This window comes from Strongylocentrotus purpuratus, unplaced genomic scaffold, assembly GCF_000002235.5.
Source record: "Strongylocentrotus purpuratus isolate Spur 01 unplaced genomic scaffold, Spur_5.0 spur5_scaffold_15, whole genome shotgun sequence".
Lineage (NCBI taxonomy): Eukaryota > Metazoa > Echinodermata > Echinoidea > Camarodonta > Strongylocentrotidae > Strongylocentrotus > Strongylocentrotus purpuratus.
The window spans coordinates 13,950,480-13,972,400 of NW_022145600.1; the positions used below are offsets into that span (position 1 = coordinate 13,950,480).

Consider the following 21,921-nt stretch of genomic DNA (forward strand, 5'->3'; position numbering starts at 1 on the left):
TGGTAAGGGCATGAATAATTGAGTTGGTAACTGTAAATACCGTGATCCCTTCGGATTTGTTCTTTATTGTGATTCTCATGCATGCGGTGTACTGAGAAGCTTAGGGTTTTTGTTTTTGTTTTGTAATAGCTCGATCCACATAGGGTCTATATAATAGCACTGTACACACACCATACCATACCAGTGCGAAAATACACCAGATGCTGGAATATATACTAATCAAGAATAACGAGTGTTTTTGCAGCCTTTTTTCACTGTAACTCAGAACTGAAAAGGAACAGGTACGACGAAGAAGAAGAAGAAGAAAAGAAGATTTCATCATAATTTTCTTCTGGACTTGAGCTATGAGAGATACCATAAACCGTTTGTGCAGGGAATTTGAAAGCTGAAGGCGAATGCTGAAATATCTCGGTATGTTTCTCTTTTTTGGCGGAATAGATTGATTTTTTAAATTAAGTAGTATTTTAGATTTTCCCTATTATATTATGAATACATTTTAGAGGGTTGATTTTTCAAGGAATAATTAGAAATACGAGTATTTTGTTGTATCATTGTTGATAATAAGTCAGTGATTAACCTGACTTGTCACGAGTAGCACACCGGGATCGGGAGGCTGAGCGCGCGGCGGCGCTCCACCTAGACAGCAATAACCATCTGATTTGGGTCATTTCTTTAATAAAACTGACATTTGTTGTCATTCCCCAATACAGATGGCAACCCAGAGATCTCGTACCGTGGGGGTGAATTAGAGCCACAGCGTAACAGCTTTTCGTTACCGACATTTCTCCCCCGATTTTCTTTATTTAGATCTAATTTCCTGATTTCTAAATCAGATGTAGACCGAAAGCTTCAGTCTCTATACCGTCGGTTGTTCCACTGAGACTACGTCTGGCTCCACTAGACCTCCGGTTATAGAGACAGAACGACTGCCTATGCCAGCCTGTGTTGAACTTATTCCGCTAGATTTTAGCCGCTAGGCCCCTCCCACAAACTTGCCACGGCCGTATTGTTATGCCCCCAAAATCCCCCAAAATGTCATTTTACCTCGTCCATATCCAATTTTAAATTAGGCCTACGCTATAATACATCGGTTCCACTTACTAATTTGATGTAAATAATCCGTTTAATGGTCCCTTTTAAGGAAATTATGGGTCAAAATCGACATCCATGTTGAAAATCTTGCAAGCCGTGTTAAACTCTCGTTGCCGTCAATCTCATCCCTTCTAGTCTACGCCGAAGGCAAAATGATTATGAAGGAAAAAACTGTGATAACGCCATTACGAACGTGTAGATGGCGCACAGTTTTTCCTTCATTATCATTTTGCCTTCGGCGTAGACTAGAAGGGATGAGATTGACGGCAGCGAGAGTTTAACGGACGGCTTGCAAGATTTTCAACATGGATGTCGATTTTGACCCATAATTTCCTTAAAAGGGACCATTAAACGGATTATTTACATCAAATTAGTAAGTGGAACCGATGTATTATAGCCTAGGCCTAATTTAAAATTGGATATGGACGAGGTAAAATGACATTTTGGGGGATTTTGGGGGCATAACAATACGGCCGTGGCAAGTTTGTGGGAGGGGCCTAGCGGCTAAAATCTAGCGGAATAAGTTCAACACAGGCTGGCATAGGCAGTCGTTCAGTCTCTATAACCGGAGGTCTAGTGGAGCCAGACGTAGTCTTAGTGGAACAACCGACGATTATAGAGACTGAAGCTTTCGGTCTAAATCAGATGTAGAATTAGTTCGGTCTATATATCTCCTAATTACAGTTTTCGAAATTTTCTAACCTATTATAGAATGTGAAATTTTCGGACTTACTTATATGAATTATCCAATTTGTTCCTCAGAACCGCGAAGCACTTACGTTCATGCATTCGAAATATTACCCGGCGGCCGATATATTTCCGGGTCCACCTACCAAAACATAGCCAATGGCCAATCAGAGCACTCGTTTCGTGGGAGTTCGTTGGTCAAGCCGGGCCGACTCGTATGTAGCTACGGTAGCTATTGGACGTTCGAAAAGAAAAAATTAATATTCATCAACTAAAACCAAGACGGATAATGTTGACGACGAGACTTTCTCGGATTAATCATTAATTTAGGATCTAAATGAGCAAGCTATCGTAAGTCAAATAAGCTATATATATGTTATTTTTAATTAGACTCTAATTATTGTCATATTGCAGCATGTGTGAGGATGTAAAGAGTGAAAATCTCGTAGCATATCTCATTCATCGCGGTCCTGCCGAACCGAACCATTGGTTCCGTACAGTCCCGATAGGACAATCTTCAGTCTCTATAATCGGAGGTCTAGTGGAGCCAGACGTAGTCTCAGTGGAACAACCGACGATTAGAGAGACTGAAGTTTTCGGTCTACGCTCCACCTAGCTTGCATGGGAGAGCCGAGCGGCGTCTTCTTTTGACCTAGTCCTAGACGGTCGACGCACAGTAAACTAGCGCTAAATTTGATTGGCTCAAAAGAAAACTATACGTCACATGCTAATCTATCATTATATGCACGCACACAGAATCTAATGTGATAATTTTTCATATAAATTATAATCAGTAAAGACAGTGCAGTAGCTAGGCGCTGGTCCGACAATGAGGATCGTTTGTAAACGCGGACAAACACGTTTCCAAAAATAAGGATGGTCCGCATTTTCATGGACGTTTCTTATTTCCAATCCGCAAGTTGGTGTCTTGGTGATGCGAAAAACGGATTCTGCAATGATTTTCTTGATGCATTTCACATTGACTTTTTACAGACAGAGACTTTCACGTTATGAGCGATAAATTCTCAGGAAGACAGACAACCCATAAAAGTAGACAGTGAACTGATCGAGTCAATTTAGATCTAATTCAATAATTGGCTTTTATATTTATTAAGATTCAGTAACACTCACAATTTAAACATGCACAGTCCAATCAACAAAGAGGACAAAAACAAAAGTCACAGTTTTTCTAAGCCAATTTGAAGAACCCATACCTTTATTGAATACAAATTTTAAAAAATCATAACATTCTCATCTTTTGTCAGATTTCATTCAGACTTTCATCAGTCTATACTTCTCTGATTTCTGCTTTCCTCTAGTGTGGCCTGCTATCAAGGTTGGATTTCCCTTTAATGTTTGCTATTAATATTACATAATAAGTTGAATAATGTGTGTTGTGTGTACAGTATGTAAATTGTTCTCTTCTTTTTTCTTTTCCCTCATCGACAGCTAGATTATCTTATTTACTTGTGACATCATGGGCGAATCTGTGAATGAATTCAAGCTGGACCAACCTCCAGAAGATGGCATCTCAGCCGTCAAGTTTGGACCCAATTCCTCTCAGTTCTTGTTGGTGTCGTCGTGGGATGAGACAGTCAGACTCTATGATGTCCAGGCCAATCAGCTCAGGGCCAAGTACAAGCATGACAGACCTGTGCTAGATTGCTGCTTTTGTGTAAGAAATCGTTTTACAGAATTTGTTTTTCTTAATTAAGTATTTTTGTTTCGACAGAGAAATTACAAAGTAGAAATGGAAAAGTGAAGTAATGTGCATGCAGTTGTCTGTTGTAATATACAATGTAGTACCGGTAATGCACATTCTAGTACTTGATGCTTTTATAATAGTGCAACACTTAGAAACATTATTAATACTATTTAATGTTACTAATTTACTATTATGATAGGCCTGGGATATTCATGTATTGTCCATGAATTACAACATGTTGTGACAATTTGTGTCAGAAGTAACTCTTTTTTTTAGTGAATTTTTGAATTACTTTTTGATAATTTGTAATTATGAAATATTTGATTTTAGAAAATGAAGTGCAGTCATTACTAGGGCTGGGAACTTTGGGTATCTTTTTTTTCGGGTACCCGCCAAAATTTATGCGGGACCTGGATACCCATTACTGAGTCCCAGCCCTAGTAATTACTCAAATATTTTCTTTGTGTGTTATGTCTATTGTGACAATTAAATTAGTCCTGAAATCAATCAAATTTTTGTGTGTTTTCTCTCAGGATCAAACACATACTTACAGCGGAGGATTAGACAATATGCTGAAGCTGTATGATATCAACACAAGTACAGGTAGGTAGCTAGCTATTCCTGATCAATTCTATTTTTTAGTAATCCTAAAATATGTTGAGTTCTGCCCAGTTGTGAATTCTTTGTTTGTTTGAATAAATAGCATTGATTCTTAGAGGCAACAAGTTTGCAGAGTACCTATACACTTTATCAATTTTCTGACCTTTTTAACAAATTTACAGAGAATGTCCTTGGAAATCATGAGGATGCTATCAAGTGTGTGGAGTTCTGCCCAGAGGTCAATGTGGTGGTAACAGGTAGCTGGGATCAGACGGTCAAGCTATGGGATCCTAGGATAGGAAGGTCAACAGGGTCATTCTCACAACCGGACAAGGTCAGTTTTAGTTCATATTCCAAAGAATCTACTTTGCTAGGTTCTCTCTCCTGCGGTGTTCTTTATTTATCCACTTGAATATTAAAGAGAAGGTTGAGTTCTGAGAAGAGGTGAAAAATAATTTGTGAGCATTATCATTGTTATTATGCAGGTGTGGAAGAACATGAGGTAAAAAATGTTCCCTGAAAAGCATGGCTCTTCAAATGCCTTAATGTTCTTAATATAGCATGTAACATCATACAAATCAGGGACAGATTTTTATGCCACATGTTTGTGTAGTCCCATATACATCTTATTGTGTACAGTGCTTGTAACTTTACCAAGACTGGGCCAAATTTCTTATCAATTTGATGATTCTAGAACCTTGCAGTACACACCAATACTTATATGCTAGATGATCAACCTTTTCTGATCAATTCCACAATGTTCTTTTTACAATGCAATCGCATGACCATAACTCAACTTTATCTTTAAGCTTGAGTTTTAACTCTGGCTGGATCAGATACTATGGAAATGCACGTTATACCAAACTCAAATAATTGTATCAAAATTTTAATAAGACTCCACTCATGTCTGGATTTTATTTCAATAAACAATATTATGATGAATTGTCTTGCATCATTTTTTCCTAATTTCTAGTGTGCAATGAGTTTGTATATTACTATTCATAGTACTAGTCTCTAAGAGCCAAAGGAAAGTGACATTCAGGAATGCAGAAGGACTCTCAAAGTTTTATCAAGTATTCCAAAAAAGTAAAAATAAAGAAATGAATCACATGCTAAAGCATGAAATTTAAAATGGAGTTCAACCAAAGACAATGTATTTCTATTGATGTATATTTCATATGTATTGTAATTTATAGCTTTATTTGTAATTGTTTGTTTTGTTTTATATGTAATTGTTTATCATTGTATTTTGTTAGTTATAGCACTTACAGACTTTGGTGGTAAGCGCTTTATAAGCACCGTTTTTATTATTATTATTATTATTAACCTCCTTGCTACCCATTTCAACCCCAGAGAAGGTATTGTAACCACCCTATAATTTGTTGTTCTCTTTTTTATGTAATGCCAGGTCTACACAATGGCAGTCACAGGTGACCGCTTGGTGGTGGGTACCGCCGGACGCAAGGTCCTCGTCTGGGACCTCCGCAACATGGGCTATGTCCAGCAGAGGCGCGAGTCCAGTCTCAAGTACCAGACCAGATGCATCAGATCCTTCCCCAATGGTCAGGGCTATGTGCTGAGTAGCATCGAGGGTCGAGTGGCCGTGGAATACCTTGACCCAAGCCCAGAGGTCCAGAAGAAGAAATACGCCTTCAAGTGTCACAGGTTAAAGGTGAGCCCTCGTTTGTGAATGATGTCACCACCACAAAATAGAAGCCAATAGTCCAATTTAGGATAGTTGTGGACATATGTGGTTTGGGTTAATAGCAACAAAAAAAGAAAAATGGTTAGTCCTTACACCCTTGTTATAATGGTAGTGCCCTTTATGACAAAATTTAGTGCAACTTGACTTCCAACCCACCAGGGCCTGTTGCATAAAATTTACCATTGATGCTAACTTTGCCATCAATGGCAACTACCATGGTAACATGGCTAAACAGCCAATCAAAATCAAGGTTTCCATGGTAGTTACTACTGATGGTAAAGTTACCATCAATGGTAAGTTATGTGCAACAGGCCCAGGATTGGGTATTAAGAATGTGTTTGATCTTGGAGTTGTGTGCCAGAGGATCCAGTACAGTGATATTGCCACAATTAGACCGTGCCTTGTTTGTACATCATCAGACTTTCAAACGATCACAACTATTGTTCACACTTGAACCTAAAAAAACATAGTTGCCATTTTTAACTTTCATGTTTTCATCTCCTCCCCCCCCCCCCCCCTTTCCTTCCATCGCATACTTACCTAGAATGACGGAGTGGAGCAGATTTATCCAGTCAATGCCATCGCCTTCCACAATCGACACAACACATTCGCTTCAGGAGGCTGTGATGGGTTCGTCAACATATGGGATGGTTTCAATAAGAAGCGCTTGTGTCAGTTCCATTGCTATCCTACGAGTATCAGCTCTTTGGCATTCAGGTTTGTAAAAATCTCCTTTTTGCTCTTAGAATGAAACTACTGAGCCTTTTGTTATTATAACTTATTCGTTAAACTTATTTTTAGAAACCCAGCTCACTCACTCAATTCTTGAGGAAATTCTTTTTCCTTAAAACACATCTTGTCGTAGTCAAGTCGTTCAAAGCACTTGACTTGAAATTCAAAGGTCGTGGTACGATCCCCGATACGGCACTAATGTCCTTTGGCAAGGCATTAGTCTTCATTTGCCACACTCAGGTAAATGGGTACCTGGGAGGAATTCATTCCTTGAAATGCTAGAGCACTGTAAATGGCAGCTAGGCTTAAGCCGGGGTTATAATAAGTGCGCCTCAGAATAGAATTTCTACATAGACGGCGCTATAGAAATTATTATTCACTTTTGATGATTCTTCACATTTACTATTGAGTGTAATGACTGAAAATACATGTGGGTTTTTTTTTTATGCCTCCGCCACCGAAGGTGGTGCCGGAGGCATCATGTTTTCGGGTTGTCCGTCCGTACGTCCGTACGTCCGTCCGTCCGTACGTCCGTCCGTCCGTCCCGTTTGACCGTTATCACAATATCTCAAGAACCATTTAAGATTTAAACTTAAGACTCAGGAATAGTATTTATCACCATAGGAAGACGATCTGATTAGATTTTGGAGTACGTAGGTCAAAGGTCACAGGTCACACAGGTCAACTTATGAAATTCCTTGTATTGAGTTTGTTAGCGCGATATCTCAAGAACCATTTGAGATTTAAAGTTAAAACTTAAGGATAGTATGTATCACCATAGGAAGACGATCTGATTAGATTTTGGAGCACGTATGTCAAAGGTCAAGGGTCACAGAGGTCAACTTATGAAATTCCATACATTGAGATTGTTATCATGATATCTCAAGAACCACTGGAGATTTAAACTTCAAACTTAGTGATAGTGTGTATCACTATAGGAAAACAATCTGATTACATTTTGGAGCACGTAGGTCAAAGGTCAAAGGTCACAGGGCTCATTATGTATGCAAAAACAGCTTGTGATCGCGTTATCTGAACAACCGATTGATGGATTCCTGCCAAACTTTGGTCATGTATGTATCTTGCAGAGCTGATGAACTGAGTAGATTTTGGGGTCACGAGGTCAAAGGTCAAAGGTCACAGGGCTCATTATGTATGCAAAAACAGCTTGTGATCGCGTTATCTGAAGAACCGATTGATGGATTCCTGCCAAACTTTGGTCATGTATGTATCTTGCAAAGCCAATGAACTGATTAGATTTTGGGGTCACGAGGTCAAAGGTCACAGCGCACATTATGTATGCAAAAACAGCTCGTGATCGCGTTATCTGAACAACCGATTGATGGATTCCTGCCAAACTTTGGTCATGTATGTTACTTGCAGAGCTGATGAACTGATTAGATTTTGGGGTCATGAGGTAAAGGTCAAGGTCATGCGGCTCATTATGTATGCAAAAATAGCTTGTGATCGTATTATCATTAGAACAGATTGATGGATTCCTGCCAAACTTAGATCATTTATGTATCTTGCAGAGCCAATGAATGGTTCATAAGATCAAAGGTCATGGGCTCATTATGTATGCAAAAATAGCTTGTGGACGCATTCTCATTAGAACTGACAGATGGATTACTATTTAACTCAGGAAATCTTGCAGAGCCAATGAACTGAGTAGATTTTAGGGTCATGAGGTCAAAGATCAAAGGGTCATATATGTTTATGAGAAATTGCTTGTAATCACGATATTCTGAGAACATGTTAATGGATTACAATTGAACTTGAATTTGAAAAATTTCTTCCGTTTCGGTTTGTAAAATTGCTCTATGACGGAGGCATCATTTTCGACTGCGCGCAGTCGAATTCCATCTAGTTTATAAATGAAAATGTGGTATTAAAACTTTTAATCAAAACTTTGATCCTTGTTTCTACAGTAATGATGGCTCCATCCTTGCCATTGCATCGTCTTACACATACGAGGAGGGAGATATAGAGCACCCAGAGGACGCAGTCTTCATCAGGAAAGTATCAGACCAAGAGACCAAACCAAAGAGTTGAGATGGCATCTAATCTTCTAAACGCTTCTAGCAACCTTAGAATAACAGATAAACTTCAATTCTATACCATGTTATCTGTAGCCTAGGCCTCAGCATTTTTAACAGGGAGGTGGTGTACGTGGGCCCCAAAATTTCAACTCTGAACCTCCCAAAATTTGTTATTAACCCGTTGGCTACTGCATTATCTAATTCCCATAGGCTTAACACAGGGACCCCCAGGTTCCAGTAAGCAATGGGTTAACAGGGGCCCCCATGCACACAGATCCTACAATTTTCAATCCAGGACCTGCAAATAGCCAGCATGGAGCAAAGTGCTTTTGCAGACTGATTTTTTTAATTTTTTTATTCTTTAATGTCTAAAATGTTCTTCTTCACAACATAGTTATCGAATAATTTGTAAAGAAATTATTCTGAATATCTATGATATACCAGTATGTAAATGATTGCAAGAGAGGGTAAGAAGTAATAGCTGCAAACAAGAAAGTTTACTCAGTGTGGATACCACTTATGGGTGTCCAAGTCTGCACACAGCATACCCATTGTCCCATCTCCCAAGAAAGACCCCCTATTCTTTCAGAGAGACTTTGGGTGAGGAAAATGTAAGATAATGACTTTACCATATAGGGGAACGGGTATAATATGCAGAGCTTGGCTAAGGCCTGTTACCCTGTTGGTCATAAATCATGGTAATCCCGGCTAATCCTTGTGATGGACAACACCTGTGAATGGTGTCAAATTCTCTATCAGAGCCCACTTCCAAGTATCTTCGACTCAATTACCATTGGCTTTATCCAGAGATAATGGCTTTATTTCATATTTTATCTGCATCTTTAGTAAATTCAAAAATGGTATGATGATTTCTGTGTCTAAACTTAATTATGTGTAAATGAATAAGTTTATTTGTCTGTGTACAGTTCCATAATCTGTTGATGCATGTATAAATAACTTGTTGTTTCATGTAAGGACCAAACATAAAAAGGTAATGACAAAGAAAGTATTCAATGTCATATATTTGTGATGAGACATAAATTCAGTTTGTCAACAATCAGCTGAATTAAGATGGCAGATGCCCTTAATTTTGAAAGGTACTCCTCTGAAATTTGGCATCCATGCTTTTAATTGCCAATTATGAAATTTATTTGAGAGGAATGTGTGAAATAGTGAGTAAATAATCACTTTATGAACATTAAATATGTGAAACATTACACAACTTAAACTTATGGCTATTAATAGGTCTAGTATGGAGGCAGCACTTATTAAAACTCGTTAATCACTTTCTGAGTGCAGTGTCCTAAAAGTGCCCTAAATGTGACTAAATTTCTAATCTTGTGGGATATTAATAATAATAACCGGACCAATATATAAATATACTCTACTGCACTGTGATGAAAAACAATACTCACAGTGCTACTTTACAGACACACAACCCAAAAAATATTCAAAAGCTTCTGAAAACAAGTGAATCTTTAACATCACTTTTTTTTCTCATATCTCATATGCTGTAGGACTGCTCCAATTATGGGTAAATATGTTTTAATGCACTAGACTGTGATCTGTATAGATTTTGTACAAATGTAAATAAATTTTCCAGTACAATGTAAGTCATTGCCTCATCTTAAGTCTGTGATTTGTGGTCTAATTTTTATTCCCCATAATGTTAAGATGAAAAGTTTAGTTATGGAGTACTTCATGCGTCTCAGTATGCACTTCACCTACACATCAAATACTGGAATGATTTAGCAGCCATAGCCCAATTTATCATTGATCTTAAAGAAATAAATGCAGAATTTATTCATTATATGTTAATATCCAGGAAGTGAGTGCTTGAATGAATTCATCAACAACAAACATTGAAAATAAAATGGCACACTGGGACTCGTGATACAATTTCATATATTGACATATATTTATTCAGACTTCACAGATTGGTTCATTTGACAATTGCTTTCATCTTAAAATCATTGACTCATTATTCCTTGCTCATGTTTAATCAATACATGTAGATAATAAAAGAGCACAGAATATTCCATAGAACAATAAAAGGGTGGTTATACGACATATGCTCCAGCAGCAACTGCCCTTCAGTACCTTGCTACACTAAATGAAGTCTTTACTTCAACCCTTGACCCAGTGCTACAGCTTACCCTAACCCTATACCGATCCCAACCCTAAACCTAATATAAAACCCTGTTGCAACCCTAACCCTATACTTCTTATGAAATAAAGCCCAGAGCAAACGTCAGATCACCATAACTGCACTGCCCACATACATGTCTGGTTGAAGCAAGCAAGCATACAAATACAAAGGACAGTACAGGAAGTGTGTTTCTCCTTCAAGAGATTGACAGAATCCCAAAAAATAGGATTCCACTGTTCCGTTGAGCTCTAATTAGGGGATAATTTCAGTCTACCTGTACATGTTATTCATGCTGTTTGGGGGAAGACATGAAAGCACCAGAAAAGAATTCCATTCTACATCAATGTAGGATTTGTTACAGATTAAAATGTTAAGACATAGCAAAGATAAATCTATGTTTACAAAAGTAATAGATGAATTTTCCTCCAATTTGTGCATCTCTTCTTTCAATTATTTCAAAGTCTAGAATGTGCTCCTTAATTCCAAATTTATGAGATAAATACCTTTGAATGTGTTCCAATTTGCTGTGCTACACAATGAAATGTGAACATGGCGTGCCATATGGAAAAACATCAAGTTCCTTTTTCATCAGCAATGAACAAAATACTAATATGAATTAACATAATCCTCAAATGGTTTGATTAAATGGATCATATTTACTAGAACCCCAGTTTTATGTGAGAGCACCTGTGTAAATGGAATTTAGCTTGCATGCACATTTTGATGCAATGTCAGGCAAGCATTTCACAAGCAAGGATATCAACGGCAAGTTCTAATGCAGAAGAATTTGTGAACGTTTTAGTAGACTGGACCATTTTTTTCTCTATTGAAAACAAAACAAATTCATCACATGCCATATTTACATGGAATGAAAAGGAGTATGAGCATCAAAGGGTGGTGAGTGAAAAATACCATTTCTCTTTCAAAATTGAAGGATGTTTCAAGTAAATGATAAGTTCCCAATTAAAAAAAAAAAACATAGAAAGAGGAGTAAATATACAAAAATACATTAAATATCAAATGAAAATAGATGGGTGATGAAGCATAAGCAATATATATTTGTACAACTTTCTTTTATACTGTACATATATTTATTTTCTTACAAGTACATGTATAAACAAAATGATGAAGGGGAATCAAATTTGTGATTTAAAGTACATCCACAAAAGATCGAAGGTACTGGGTACAGTTAGATGTTCTTATTCATTTTGAAGTGTAGCTATCTCCAAATATATTATGATCTTGATGTTAGGAGTTCCATATTGTATTCAAAATATAAGCTTCAAATATTACTTCTATAAAAAGATATTGCAGTTTAAATACACTCTAAATGTCTTGTTGATTAAACTAGTTAATGCACATGTACGCACTCGCATAGGATAGGGGGCCGCCCATAACTGAAGTCTGACTTGGGTTCTGTGCAAGACCTATACGCAGGGATTTATGTTACTCTTTATGTTCTTGTAACTCCTTATACGTCTAATGCCAGGCAATGTTTTTTGGGGTTGATTTCATACATTCTACTTGAACACAAATTATATTTTTTAGGTGATTGGTAAACTTTAAACTCTAAATATCTGTCTGAATTCTGAGTATGTTTCTGTCTGACAAGTAGACATGTTAGGTCAAACTTTTCACTGCAGAAGAACTTTACTCTTCAAAATAAGTTTTAATCCTACATAGGGAATTCCAATTTTCTTAATGCAAAGAATATAATCGGTAAAAGGAGGAGCATAACACAATCTACCATTTTCATATAACAGAGATAAAAAATGATTTAACACTGAACTGCTATGAAACTACAGGTATACAAAACTGTGTAAACCAAGTACCGGTACCCGAACACCTGTGATAGCTCATAGCTGTAAAACATCATACAAACTTAGTGTACCAACAGTGTAAATTCAAGATTATAACAACTGTTATGGTGATAATGATTCTAACTAGCCATTAGCCACATACCTAATTTAGCATCAAGCTGCTGTATTTTATTATCTTGTACGGTTGCAACAAATCCGAATACTATCAGATACATGTAACCTACACAATGAATGAGGCATTTCAGGTCACACAAAGTGATATCAGCTTCATAATAGTAACCCAGGGCAGGTTTCACGAAACCATCTTAAGTACAAGTGGGATGTCGGTGAACTTGTACTTACAACGGTTTCGTGATATGATGCCTAGATCTTCAGCAAATTGGACATTCAACATCATAGTGTATTGCTTTGGACATGGTCATTAATCCTAATACATCGCTACTCAACTTTAGTTTGATATTAATCACAACTCTAAACGAAAAATTGCAACTTTCCGGTTGATATCACATAATTTATATGGGGCCCTTATGCAATCATGAAAACCTTACATTTGCCTATTTCAATTCTTATTTCCCTTTCATGATTGACATTCTGAAATTATATCAATGCAAAGCTGTATGCTGCAGCCCTTCAATAGCCCCATACTGTTATCAATATGTCTGTTACTTTGGAGCCAGAAAGGCATTAACTCCTCATTTCATAAAGGGTTAACGCCATTCTGACTCCAAACAGACAAAATAAACAATCCGACCGCTGGCCATCGCTTCCTAACACATCGCTTGCCGAGAGAAAGATGAGTATTAACTTCATAACTTTACAATAAAAAGAGGAATGCCTTTCTGGCTCTGATGGTTTAATGTTCCCTGACACAATAAAAAGTGAACCACTGTGATAAAACCCTTTTCTCAAGGTCCAACACATTCTCATTGCATTAACACATGAAATTTACTTCACATAGCCTATTCCAGGAGTTATCATTAATTGCATTACAAACACTGATATCCACAGCAATGGTAAATTTTCTCCACATTCATGCATGAATTTGCAACAATAATAAAGATATACAGTAGGCTTGTGGGTGCACCATGTGAGAGAGATAATAAAGATAACAATAATATGACTCCATTTTGGATAGCAAAGCTATATCACACAGATAGCCCACCCCGTATGGACAGCAAACAGGATTAGAATTATGATGACCATTCATGTGTGAGCACAGTCTCAAATTCCATAGTGTACATCCTGGCCAGAGGAAAACAATGTTCCTCCCGTTGCTTACAAGGTATTCTTCATTTTACAAGATTTTTGAAAGAGGTGTTAAACCTCGGTGCTTGAGCAGTGGTGTTCATACCGGGAGGTCGAGGGTCGATGTGCTACTGCTGCCATTTGGTAGGACATTAATCCTAGTCTCACAAGTCCCTCAGATGGGACGTTAAAGCTGTAGGTCCACTGGCTGGTTATCTACACTGTAAAAGCATATACTTGCTTTCTCAAAAGTCAGGTAAGAATGCATTTTCATTACTATCATCCGATTCTCTCATCAGGCGCTCCGCCTCGAGATCATCATCATCAACAGTTTCATTTTGCTGTCCATTCATAATTTCTGCCGTCACATTTACACCCCAATGATTGGGATACAAGTCATGCTTGTTACTACATGGCTGAATAAGTCCAAAATCCATTACGATGAGTGCTTACAAGGTGCAGATGACAGAGATGTATTCTTTACTGTAAAACACAGCAGGAGTTTGTTTTCCGTGCCTGTGAAAAAGAAAAGGAGAAAAATGATGTTGGCACTTGCCTTTCTCATGTAGTATCGATGATAGTACTGAACATTTTAATTGGGGTATTAACTGTTTACTTAAAAGGTTATATAGTAAACCATCCGGATGGTCTTATCAGAGATATATGCATGCCATATATTCTATAATTGTTTACAACATGGACAAGGGAAAAGAAGAAAAAAATAAGTAATATAAATAAACACCTAACAAAAAGTAAAGAATTCTGTTTAACTTTCCCATATGCCTTTTCACAGATTTTCAAATAGAGCTATTCATATCTTGCATACTTCCAGTATTAAAATATCACACATCCTTTTTCAAAAACAAGTTAGACAAGAAAGTTTTAAATTCCAGTATACGTATTATATCTCAGTCGGGTCCTGATTGAAATGAAGAAAGCACTCAACTCACTGAACTATATGAACAATGCCATATACAACAAGTCTTGAATCCTTGAAAAAAATTCCTTTTTGTTTTAAAGGTATAGACCAGTATTGGAAACGCCCCAATTTCAAAAAATGAAATGGAAGCTCTCATTACCAATCATGTGAAAGAATATGTTTTGACTAATACATGATGATAAAAAAAATTGCCGGGAAACCGCCTACTAATTCATACATTTGGTAAATTTGTTTCTCTCATGGTCTGTGCGAGATATAGGGTAGTCCCATATACATATTTCTGTGTATAGTGCTTGTAACTTTACGAAGAATGGGCCAAATTTCTTATCATTTTGATGATTCCAGAACCTTGCAGATGCTAGATGCTAGATGATCAACCTTTTTCTGATCGATTCCACAACGTTTCTTTCACAATGCAATCGCATGACCATAACTGGTCTTTACCTTTAATACACCAGTACACATTTAATTTTTTTTCTTTTCTAGGAAGGACAGGAGTAATTTTACAGAATACCCTAAATCCCTTTTTATTATTTTATCATTTTACTAGCCGACAATAGTGGTTCTGAAAATATAAAAATGTGACTCTTCTTTATCCTTCATTCAATTTCAAAACCCACAAAGCATATACAGCTTGTGATACAAGCAATACATTCATATTGTGCTAAATCATAAATATTACAAATGAAAGATGACTAGTGATTTTTGAGTAGGCCTACTCTATGGGTACTTACTGTCTTGTAGAATGTTTTTGATTGGGCGCTCAGGTCATCTGACTTTGCTACAAGATCATCTAGCTTCTCTCCTCGGTTTAACATCGATTCTATCGTATCGTGCTGGTAAGACAACAAAAAACAGAGTACAATAATTGCTCAATAACAAACAGTTATGTTGTCAGGGCCGCATAAATATCAAATGTGAATTTAAAAAAAAAATTGGTGTATAAACTGAGATGGTTACTTTACAAGATAATAACATATTTACAAAGTCATTTATCACTTTACCAGTATCCTAAATTTGGTCTCTAGAATTGTATTGTATTATTTATTACAATGCACGATTGCTGTTAAAAAAATTGTATATTGGGAGATGGGCAAAAGTGAACACTTCTGTAATTGTTGTTATCGTTTCAGCTTGTCCCCTACCCCCCCCCCCCCCCTCTCTCCCTTTCTTTCTCTGTCCCTCTTCTCACTTACTTTACTATTTACATTTATCTCTCCCTCCTTATTTCTTTGAAAAAAATGGATGTAAAGTAGAATTCTTTGTATTTTCCATATTGTTTATCCTTTATTTGTGTATTACTTTCTGTTTGTACTCTTAATGTAAACTTCTTTGCACTTATTGTACTATATCTTGGTCAACTAACCCTTTCAGACTGTGCTGCTGGTCAGTATTTATACACCTATTGCTACTCTCCTCCCAGGTGTAGTAAATATGTAACCGTCCGGTAGAAATTTATTCCTTAAAAGCTTTCAGCACCTCGGGCATCCCTGCTAAAGCTAGGGTAATAATAGTACTCTTATGCACCTTGGGCATCCCCTGGGATGGATATGTGCGCAAGATTAATGTAAATAAATAAATGAATATTCCATTCTTGTATACCACATATCGCATTATAACGTCCCTAACATTTCTAAAGAGCTTATGGAAATCATTACCCTGGCATTAACTCCAGCAGCCGTTAACAGCCCACAGTGCATTTCAAGGAATAATCCTACCAGGTACCCATTTACCTCACTTGGGTGGAATGTGGCAAATGTAGATTAATGTATTGCCACAAGACATATTTGTGATTCACAGTCCGGTGACATATCCACTCATAGCTATTATGTGTAGAGGTGTTGTGGCGTAGTGGATAAGTCTTCGGACTGTGATTTACAGGGTTCGGGGTTCGAGTCCCGCTGCGGCACTAATGTCCCTTGGCAAGACATTAATCTACACTTGCCACTCTCCACCCAGGTGTTAAATTGGTACCAGTAGGAAGGAATTCCTTTAATGCTGTGAGCGTCGAAATCAGCAGCCTAGCATAGCTGGGTAATGTTGGAGCGCCTTGAGGACCTTGCAAGGTCGATACGTGCGCTATATAAGAATCCAATATTATTATTATTATTATTCTTATTGTTGTTCTTAATTAATTAACTTTTAAAAAAAATGAAAGATAAGCCTTACCATTATAAATTTGGTTTCATCAAGGTCCTTTTGAATCCTCATCATTGGATCTGATTCTGATGGATTCTGTTTGAAAGATAAAAACAAAAGAGTTTGGAAACTGCAATTGCAAGTGAAAAGGTATTTAATTGTACTAAAATCACTTTCACAGCTGAATTACAGCAGAACTTACAATTTAGAGTCATGAAATAAATATGTTAATAGCAAATCATAAAACTCATTAATAATTCAATGAAATCCATTAGAGTACAAACACATATTTAAAAGAAAAGAACTTTACCATTGTTTTAGCCATCAAATATTTGGCATACTTCGGGCTCCTTCACTTTAGAGGGGCTTTAACCTGTTTTCACCACAATACCTGGAATCCAGTCTGCATACATTATTTGTCGCTATGTTGGGCAAGCACCGGGCAAGCTTTCAGGTTGTCAAGAATGACCTTTATTTAAACAGTATGCATACAATTTAAATAGGTTAGTAAACCGGTCTACTGTCCCCCGAGCATATGTCAGAACACCATTGTGCCTACAGTTTGAATGTAGCAAGATATAAATATTTCCATACCTGATATTTTACTAGATATGGTTCAAGTCCTTGATAACCTGCAGAATTTTCTGAGAGTGTCGGCCAAGTTGATGGTGACACAGCATTTGAAAACTCCTCTAGTACCTGCAAAATAAAAATAATGAAATAGATTATTGTTTTTTATTCTTTAATATTGTTCCTATTTTCACGAAGTGATGGTAGTGAGGAAAATCTGCACGCAAGTTGTATGCGATTTTCATTCACTACTGTCACTTCGTGAAAATAGGGACGATATGTGCATGTGAGTTTGTAAAGCTGCTCACAAAATGCAAGCCCTCAAAATCGTTGACACAGGGTTATTCTCTCTCTCTACGTGCCATATCCTGAGACGTTGGCGACCATGGAGTGCCACAACTCTGTGTCCCATATTCAATGAAGTAATTCATTCTCCCAGGGATATTGGTAAACAAATATTGACTACATTGTTGGGCATGGCTAAAACTATTGCACAAAATGATCTTGAAACTGTCTTGAGGAACTTGAGAAGATTTAAAGGGTAGGGTGCAGTCTGGAGATCACAGAGGAGCTCAAGTTGTAATGATTTACAGCCCAGGATTCAGTCCTTGGGAAATTTTATGCCCAGGCTTTCGATCAATCATTAACCTAAAACCGTCATATGTGGAGTATAAAATGGAATGTATCCTGTTTTCAACCTATGTCCCATTTGCAAGCCAAAAAATGAAAAGGTTAAATTCCAACGGCATTTGAAAGATAATACTAATTTAGAACTTCCCTAAAAAAAAAAGGGGGGGGGGGGCTTGAAAATGTATTTAAGTGGGTTAATAACGACCATTAGTTGTCGAATTGACTTAAGAGCTGTAGAGCCAGTAAGTAATAGTCTGATTTTCAGACAATTGTACCGAATGCTGGGCAAATATTCAATCAGTTTCATTTTTGCCATTACAAGAAGTGGGTTATTGATGTAGACAAATCCTCATGTACCCTTTACAGCTCATGTTATGTATGTTATTACCAAAGAAGAAAAAAAGCCAATCAGTAACTCAATAGTGTCTGACTGTGAAGTCTAGCTAGTAAACAGGTTTCCTTGCATAATTTGAATATTAGGACACTGCTAACGTTTAAATTTCATAGATAGGACATACATGGCATATTCATAATTCCTGAAAAGTTCTACATAATTTGATGTTGGCTGCAAAAGGGACATTGTACCTTTAACAGTTTGGATACAACCTATGGTTGGCCCCAGAACCTTGTTACAAATAAAGTGCCAAACATATCCTATGTGTCAGTCACCCTCACCTTATTCAACAGTGTGAATGAGACGCGTGGTGGATAATCTGAATCTGAGATGATCACTCCTGCCAGGTTGCTCTCTCTACACATGACATGGAAAATGTAATCTGTCAAAGAAACAACAAAAACAAACTTGGTTCAATAGATAGAAAGATAAATGATACTTATTGATTCATTTCTATGTATCGCAGTTACAAGTTACTGAATTGCACATGAATAATACATTTATTGAAAAACAGGAGAGAGAGAGAGAGGGGGGGGGGTGGGTTTAATGAACCCTCATCAATATAAGCCCTTTCTCACACATATGAGACCTAACCAGGCCAACAGTAATGATAATAGTATATGTTTTTCTATAGTGTACTTCAAGACCATAAGCCCTCTCAATGCACTTTAAAATTTACAATTTATAACCACTGAAAAACATGATGTAACAGTAATATGTACAGTATTCCCGACTTCATCTTGTGTCGACATCACAAGCAAGTTGCATATATGGGTTCTTTCTGTTGTGAAACAGCAGCTTCTTTGCATGTTCAAACTATCAAATACGATACGTTTTAGGATCTTAGTAATAGTACTATACACGCTACAAATTACAGCTGTATCAGTCATACATACCTTTTTCTTTTACAGACGACCGCAATTTCTGTTGTGTTCTTTCTACAACAATTTTGCTTGTGAAGTTCATAAATTCCTGAACACTGAAACACAAGAATGGGGAGGGGTGGGGTTAAGTAGGGAAGAAACGTGAATTACTGGAAGTGAATACCAAGTGTTTTTGATCACTCATCTTGTGTTTCAAGGCTGACAACATTCCAAAGATTTTGTTTTTCTTCTGACATACAAAGCAACTTGCCAATGCCATCTAGATTTCAGTTACCATTCATAATCAAATTCATCTACAGGGATATCACATATACAAACTGTATACAAAATCCATTTATAATACAATATATCTATTACTTGTATATTACATTGATAAACTTTTATTGTGTAATTAATACATAAACAATAATGAATAATACAACAAAGATTTAAATATTCCTTTAAAATCCATTAATGTGCTACAACCTTTGTTTCCATAGTAAGTTAAACATCATCAACACCAACAATAAACACACACATTGCATGATGAATAAATACCTTGATCTCTGGAAGTAACCGAAAGAAGACAAATCGCTTGCTGACTTCAGTATGGTCACTTTCGTGGCACCTTTATAGAGTACCATGATACTGAATAACTTCATGGTGATGATGGGAGTTGGGAACTTTGGTATGAGTGAAACGGGACTGGGACCTCTGAATGTTAGAAGATAGTTCCTTCTTGTTTAAATCATCTATCCAACGGCCGAAAGAGTAAGGATCACGCTCTGCTCATGAGAGGAAAAGATGGCCTCTGATGCTGCCGTTCCTTCTAGATGTCGCCTCTTGTTTATGTAAACCTGTAAAGAGAAAAATGTGCACTCGTGTTATGGAACTATCGTGTTTATAATCCAGGGGTTGTTTCACAAAATTGACAAAACCAACTCCATGAGAGTTACATTTGTCCGCGATCAATGGATATGTCATGAAGCCGACAAACACAAAACCATGACAAATTGACAACTTCACAAAATCTATAATCATCACTCTAGTATCAGCTAAGAAACAGTCATCATGATCCATCAGATTTATCTTAACTTTAATACTCAATTACTCAATAGATAGAACAGAAAAGTGAATAAGCAGGAGCTTATTTCACAAGAATTCCAATTAAATTAGTTCATGTTAGCTGAGATTTTGATTTCCCACAGACCCACTTCAAGTAGACCGAAAACTTCAGTCTCTGATATCGACGGTTGTTCCGCTGAGATTGCATCTTCCTCTGACCGCCTCGGCGCTAGTGTAGTTCCGTATCCATTTTTTTTAGCAGTTTAAAAATCCATTCTTAGCAAAGAAATTTTAGCCCAATTTTTGACTAATTTTAATCATAACATATATTGCATTTTCCACCTGAATTTGGATCACATTCGACATCGGGAAACATTCGTTTAAGGCTTCGATGTCAACGTCGTCGCTTAGTACCGTCTACGACTACGCTGTAGTCCTGCATCTCAAACTGAAGCTATCAGTCCAAAATTATGCAGACTTCTCGTATGCGCGATACCATAAACCATACGAGAATTCTGCATAATTGTGTACTGATAGCTTCAGTTTGAGGAACAGGACTGCAGTGTAGAGACAGTACTGAGCGACGACGTCGACATCGAAGCCCTAAACGAAGGTTTCCCGATGTCGAATGTGATCCAAATTCAGGTGGAAAATGCAATATATGATAATGATTAAAATTAGTCAAAAATTGGGCTAAATTTCCTTTGCTAAGAATGGATATTAAACTGCTAAAAAAAAATGGATACGTAACTACACTAGCGCCACCGCCTCTATGTTTATGGGGAATGTCAACATAGATCTAGCTCTAGATCTATGTCATTTTTATTAAAGAAATGACCCATATCAGACGGTTGGTTCTGTCTACACTTGAAGGCACTTCACTCTTCAGTCCTACTCATTTTACTCCACCACTCTCAGAGCTCAGCCTCACCAGGAATGTTGAGCCGTATTATTTTCAGATTCAGAATCAGAAATCAGTTGACTGCATGAGTCAACGCAGACAATTTACACTCAGTCTCGGACTCGGACATGTGCGTCAGACCCCAGGCCCAGTCAGACCAGACTCATTCACTCAGACTCTGAGTCAGACTCAAGTCAGAGTAGACTTCTAACATTTCATTTCAATCTGTCACATCACAGCTGCACAGTATACCAGGTATACACACACAGACAGAGTCAGACTCACTTCATCGACACTGCCCTGCCAGCAGACTGTCGACTGCTCTCTCTTCTCTGAGAAGTTAGAGTAAGTTAGAGTCGTCAGCGGACTCCAGTTCTGGAAACAACGCTCACCTCAGCCTTTTTCTTGCAAATCTAGATCATCTGCACCCGGAAATTGCTTCTATTTATTCTTGGTCTTTCAAGTCAGATGGAGGTACTGATTTACATGAAGCAGCAACGGTAGAAAAATGAACACATTATATTGTATTTGTACTGGCGACACGTCATTTCACTGCACCCACTGCATTGATATGGTGAGTCACGTCATAGATTGAGTGTAGCTAGCTTCTTCTTTTTAGGGTAGACTCTAGTTGCCAATCATAAA

General features: G+C 37.3%; 2 protein-coding genes across 4 annotated transcripts; one reads left to right on the top strand and one right to left on the bottom strand.

Annotated features, from left to right (window-relative positions):
* Positions 1-373: 373 nt before the first annotated feature.
* Positions 374-8,697, top strand: LOC115924044 (mitotic checkpoint protein BUB3-like). 2 transcript variants are annotated; one of them, XM_030985636.1, is made up of 7 exons: positions 374-411; positions 3,229-3,454; positions 4,018-4,087; positions 4,267-4,418; positions 5,493-5,756; positions 6,334-6,506; positions 8,450-8,697. In XM_030985636.1, exons 2-7 carry the CDS (start codon positions 3,257-3,259, stop codon positions 8,571-8,573), a joined length of 981 nt encoding a protein of 326 aa, XP_030841496.1. In that variant the 5' UTR covers positions 374-411; positions 3,229-3,256; the 3' UTR covers positions 8,574-8,697. The 2 variants fall into 2 exon arrangements, with proteins under 2 accessions (XP_030841496.1, XP_030841497.1); XM_030985637.1 differs by having other exon boundaries at positions 390-411; positions 3,233-3,454.
* Positions 8,698-10,533: 1,836 nt separating this feature from the next.
* LOC574566 (synaptobrevin homolog YKT6) lies at positions 10,534-21,877 on the bottom strand. 2 transcript variants are annotated; one of them, XM_030985638.1, is made up of 8 exons: positions 21,669-21,877; positions 19,869-20,167; positions 19,344-19,426; positions 18,729-18,829; positions 17,448-17,552; positions 16,884-16,949; positions 15,449-15,550; positions 10,534-14,290 (listed from the first exon to the last, which is right to left on the bottom strand). In XM_030985638.1, the coding sequence occupies exons 2-8, from the start codon at positions 19,970-19,972 to the stop codon at positions 14,255-14,257; spliced, it is 597 nt and encodes a 198-aa protein (XP_030841498.1). In that variant the 5' UTR covers positions 19,973-20,167; positions 21,669-21,877; the 3' UTR covers positions 10,534-14,254. The 2 variants fall into 2 exon arrangements, with proteins under 2 accessions (XP_030841498.1, XP_030841500.1); XM_030985640.1 differs by having other exon boundaries at positions 21,562-21,669.
* Positions 21,878-21,921: the final 44 nt, after the last annotated feature.

Excerpts from the sequence above, each read along its gene's own strand:
- LOC574566 (XM_030985638.1), bottom strand. The coding sequence starts at position 19,972 with ATGAAGTTATTCAGTATCATGGTACTCTATAAAGGTGCCACGAAAGTG. Across the intron at positions 18,830-19,343 it reads GTCGTCTGTAAAAGAAAAAG|ATTACATTTTCCATGTCATG; the intron begins GTATGTATGACT and ends TTTCTTTGACAG. Across the intron at positions 16,950-17,447 it reads CATATCTAGTAAAATATCAG|AATCCATCAGAATCAGATCC; the intron begins GTATGGAAATAT and ends TCTTTCAAACAG.
- LOC115924044 (XM_030985636.1), top strand. The coding sequence starts at position 3,257 with ATGGGCGAATCTGTGAATGAATTCAAGCTGGACCAACCTCCAGAAGAT. Across the intron at positions 4,088-4,266 it reads TGATATCAACACAAGTACAG|AGAATGTCCTTGGAAATCAT; the intron begins GTAGGTAGCTAG and ends ACAAATTTACAG. Across the intron at positions 5,757-6,333 it reads TCAAGTGTCACAGGTTAAAG|AATGACGGAGTGGAGCAGAT; the intron begins GTGAGCCCTCGT and ends ATACTTACCTAG.